The sequence below is a fragment of the Panicum hallii genome, chromosome 8 (assembly GCF_002211085.1).
Source record: "Panicum hallii strain FIL2 chromosome 8, PHallii_v3.1, whole genome shotgun sequence".
Lineage (NCBI taxonomy): Eukaryota > Viridiplantae > Streptophyta > Magnoliopsida > Poales > Poaceae > Panicum > Panicum hallii.
The window spans coordinates 8,276,226-8,279,328 of record NC_038049.1 but is presented as its reverse complement, the minus strand read 5'-3'; the positions used below and the strand labels follow the sequence as shown (position 1 = coordinate 8,279,328).

The window sequence follows — 3,103 nt, the reverse complement described above, 5'->3', positions numbered from 1 at the left end:
CCCCCCTAGGGCGAGTACCGTTGTACCTCGAACCATGGACCCGAGGGCCGGGACCCCTTTGATCCCCGAACCTAGGCCCTGGTGCTTTGACTCGCTACGCAGCTCAGGAGGCCTTTGCTGGCCAGACCGGGACCTCATGGGGACGTCTACTAAGCGTCGATCCTAAGTCATGTGCAGGACCTCGGTTCTATGGCAGCTAGTCCGGACCCATCGCGACTACCTCCCAGGGGCCACGGGACCTCGGTGTGCTTGTGAACACTTTACAGATCGACAATCAGGAAAACAGCTAAGTTTTTCGCAAAAAGTAGACGCACGAAATACTTAAATACATTACTGATAATGTTATATTACATCGCATCGCAAAGTTATATTACCAAAACAATAACAAAAATGCTAATCCTATTGCCCTGGTGGTCTGGAGGCATCGGGACGGCGTCGGACGCGGGACACCACCATGTCGGCCGCCTCCTGCACACCCTCCTTCGCGGCGGCCGCCGTCGCCCGGAGGGGACCAACCAGGACGGGAGTTAGTTGGATGGCGGGGTCGTGGCTCCGGAAACAGGTGAGGATGTACTCAGCCGTCCCCCGGGCAACTACTCTCCCTTCTGTCTCCAGGAGGTTGAGCATGCCGGACTCCAGGCCTTGAAGTCGCTCGGCGGCGGAGTCCAGCACCTGGAGGGCGACGCCAAGCGATGAAGGAGCCTCCGCCACCCAGATGGGGTTTGCTCCGAGAGCTTCCAGGGAGGAGTTCACCTCACCGGCCCACCTTACGATGCGGCCGATGCTGGCGCTCCGTTCCGCCTGGAACTCCTCCATCTTGGGCTCCCTTTCCTGGAGGGCCGCTTCCCGCTCCCGAAGCCTCCGTGTCCCGGCCGCCAGCTCCTTCTCCACGGCCGCCTCCCGCTCCTGGAGTTCCTCGAGCCGGGACACCTCCTCTGCTTCGCGGGCGGCGAGCCTTTCTTCCCTCTTTGCCGTGGCTGCCACCAGTTCTGCAAGAGTGGCCTCCTGTGCCGCGGTCATCTCCACCACCTTCTTGGCCTGGTCAGCCAACTCCAGGGAGGTCTTCTCCCGCTCCGCGGCCGCTTGCACCCTCGTCTCCGCCAGGAGCTCCCGCTCGAGGGCATGCGCCTCCCGCCGTGCGGCCGCTCTCTCCCGTTGGGCCGCTGCCGCCTCCCGGTTGAGAGCCTGCTGCAGTTGCTCCTGCAGGAGCTCACGCTCCAGCATGAGCTTGGCGCGCTCATCAGCGTAGCGGGCGGTGACGGACTTGATGCGGTCCCCCAGGCGTTGCTCCCAGTCGAGGAGCCGGTCGCACTCCGCCTCCAACCTCTCCCACTCTCGGCGGATGCCAGTCTCCAGCTCCTCGTGAACCTGCAGGCTCTTGGCAAAGAGGCAGGGGAGCGGGACCTCTGCTGGACTTCGAAGAAGATGCCTCCCCGGCACCACCTCCGGCTCCCCCTCCTGCACAGGTGGAGTGGTGCTGCTAGTGACCTCTGTGACCTCCGCCGCCGCTGCCTCTGGTGCCGCCGCCTCCGGCGCCATCACTCCCTCTGGCGTCGCCGCCACCTCCGGTACTGCCGCTACCTCCAGTGCCGCTTCCTCCGGCGCTGTCGCCTCGACTGCCGCCACTGGTCCAGCTGGAGGTGGCTCCACCACCGCGTCCAGTGCTGCTGCTGCTGCTGGCGCCTCGGTTGACGCAACAGGTCTGGCAGTCTCCTCCTCCGGGATGGGTTCGGGCCTCGGGGGTGTGGCGGCCTCTGGTTCCGGACCACTGGGTTCGGCTGCTGTTGGTACTGGCTGGGGGCCAGACCCCCTAGCTGAGGCGGCTCCGGTGGACGTGCTTGTGGCGTCCGAAGTGAGGAACCTGTCAGATCACCAACCAGGTTAGGGCCCTAGGAAACAAATTGGGATAATAGGAAATTCCAAGGGAGACCACTTACTCAAAATCAAACCATTCCCAACTGCCCCGCACTTTTGGGGGGACCACCTTTTCCGTCGAAGGCCCACCGGACCTTTGGCGGATGTCCCCGGCCGCTAGCGCTTCTGGCGGCGGGGGTGGGATTTGCGGCCTTGGCTCCGACGGGGGTGGTGGCGTCGCCGGTCGTTGCATCGACGGTGGTGGTGGAGGAGTCTGCTGCCTCGGAGAAGGCCGCTGCGCCTCCTCCGGTCTCCTCACCGGCTGCTAGCTCTCTGGCGGAGGTGGTGGAGCTCCGCTCTGCCCCTCCGCCTCCGCCGTCTTCTAGCGCTTGGGGGCCGGCTCCCCGTCTAAGGAGCCGTCGCCACGCTGGAGCCTCCGGGACTTGCTCCCTTCAGCTTGGCCGCTCCGCGCGGGCGCCGCCCCCTTGTCCTCGTCGCTCCTTCGAGCCGGGGCGGCACCCGCATTGTCCTTGTGCCGGTGCTCCGGCACCGGCACCTTCTCCTTTCCTTTCCTGGCGGGGGCCGAACCTCCGGGTCTTGGCTCCCCGGGACCTTGGCTGGTACGCTGCTGGCGGTCCGGTGTGGCGCCAGGGATGTGGAGCCCACGATTGGGGTCCCCTCCCAGCTGCCGGACCGCCAGGCCGCCCTCGTCCAGGGTCGGCATCGATGCCAGGACTGACGCCTGCAGCGCCTGGTCCTCGCACAGGGCCTTCACCCCGCTCGGGAGGACCAGGGACTCCGGGCTGAATGCGTCGCCTGTCATCCCCCGGATCGCGACCTCCAGCTCCACCCTGGTGAAGTCGGCGCCGGGCCCACGCGCGATCCTGCAGCAGTCATTTAGCCCTGTGTACATGTAGGCCATCCGGGACCGCTACTGCAGGGGGGCGATCCGCCGCTTCAAGAAGTCGCCCAGCACCATCATGGATGTCAGGCCGCTCCATTGGAGATTCTTGACCGATCAAGGACCGGGCCGAGCTCCTTCGGTATCGTCGGCTTGGCCTTCCAAGTGCTCCGGTCGCTCTGGGGTCCGTCGGTTGGCAGCTCCAGACGGTCGTGGGGGTCAGCCTCCGCAATGACCCAGCCTTCACGCCAGTCCTCCCACTTGGAGCTAGAGAAGGCGTTGATGTAGGAGCTCGCCATCCTGTGCCGAAGCTGGAAGTAGTACGCGCCAACCTCACGCTTGCTCCTC

The 3,103-nt window shown here is 65.3% G+C and overlaps 1 protein-coding gene across 1 annotated transcript; it reads right to left on the bottom strand.

Moving 5' to 3' along the window:
- Positions 1–399: 399 nt before the first annotated feature.
- On the bottom strand, positions 400–2,578 carry LOC112903600 (uncharacterized abhydrolase domain-containing protein DDB_G0269086-like). The gene is made up of 2 exons (XM_025972846.1): positions 2,298–2,578; positions 400–1,861 (listed from the first exon to the last, which is right to left on the bottom strand). The coding sequence occupies exons 1-2, from the start codon at positions 2,576–2,578 to the stop codon at positions 400–402; spliced, it is 1,743 nt and encodes a 580-aa protein (XP_025828631.1).
- Positions 2,579–3,103: the final 525 nt, after the last annotated feature.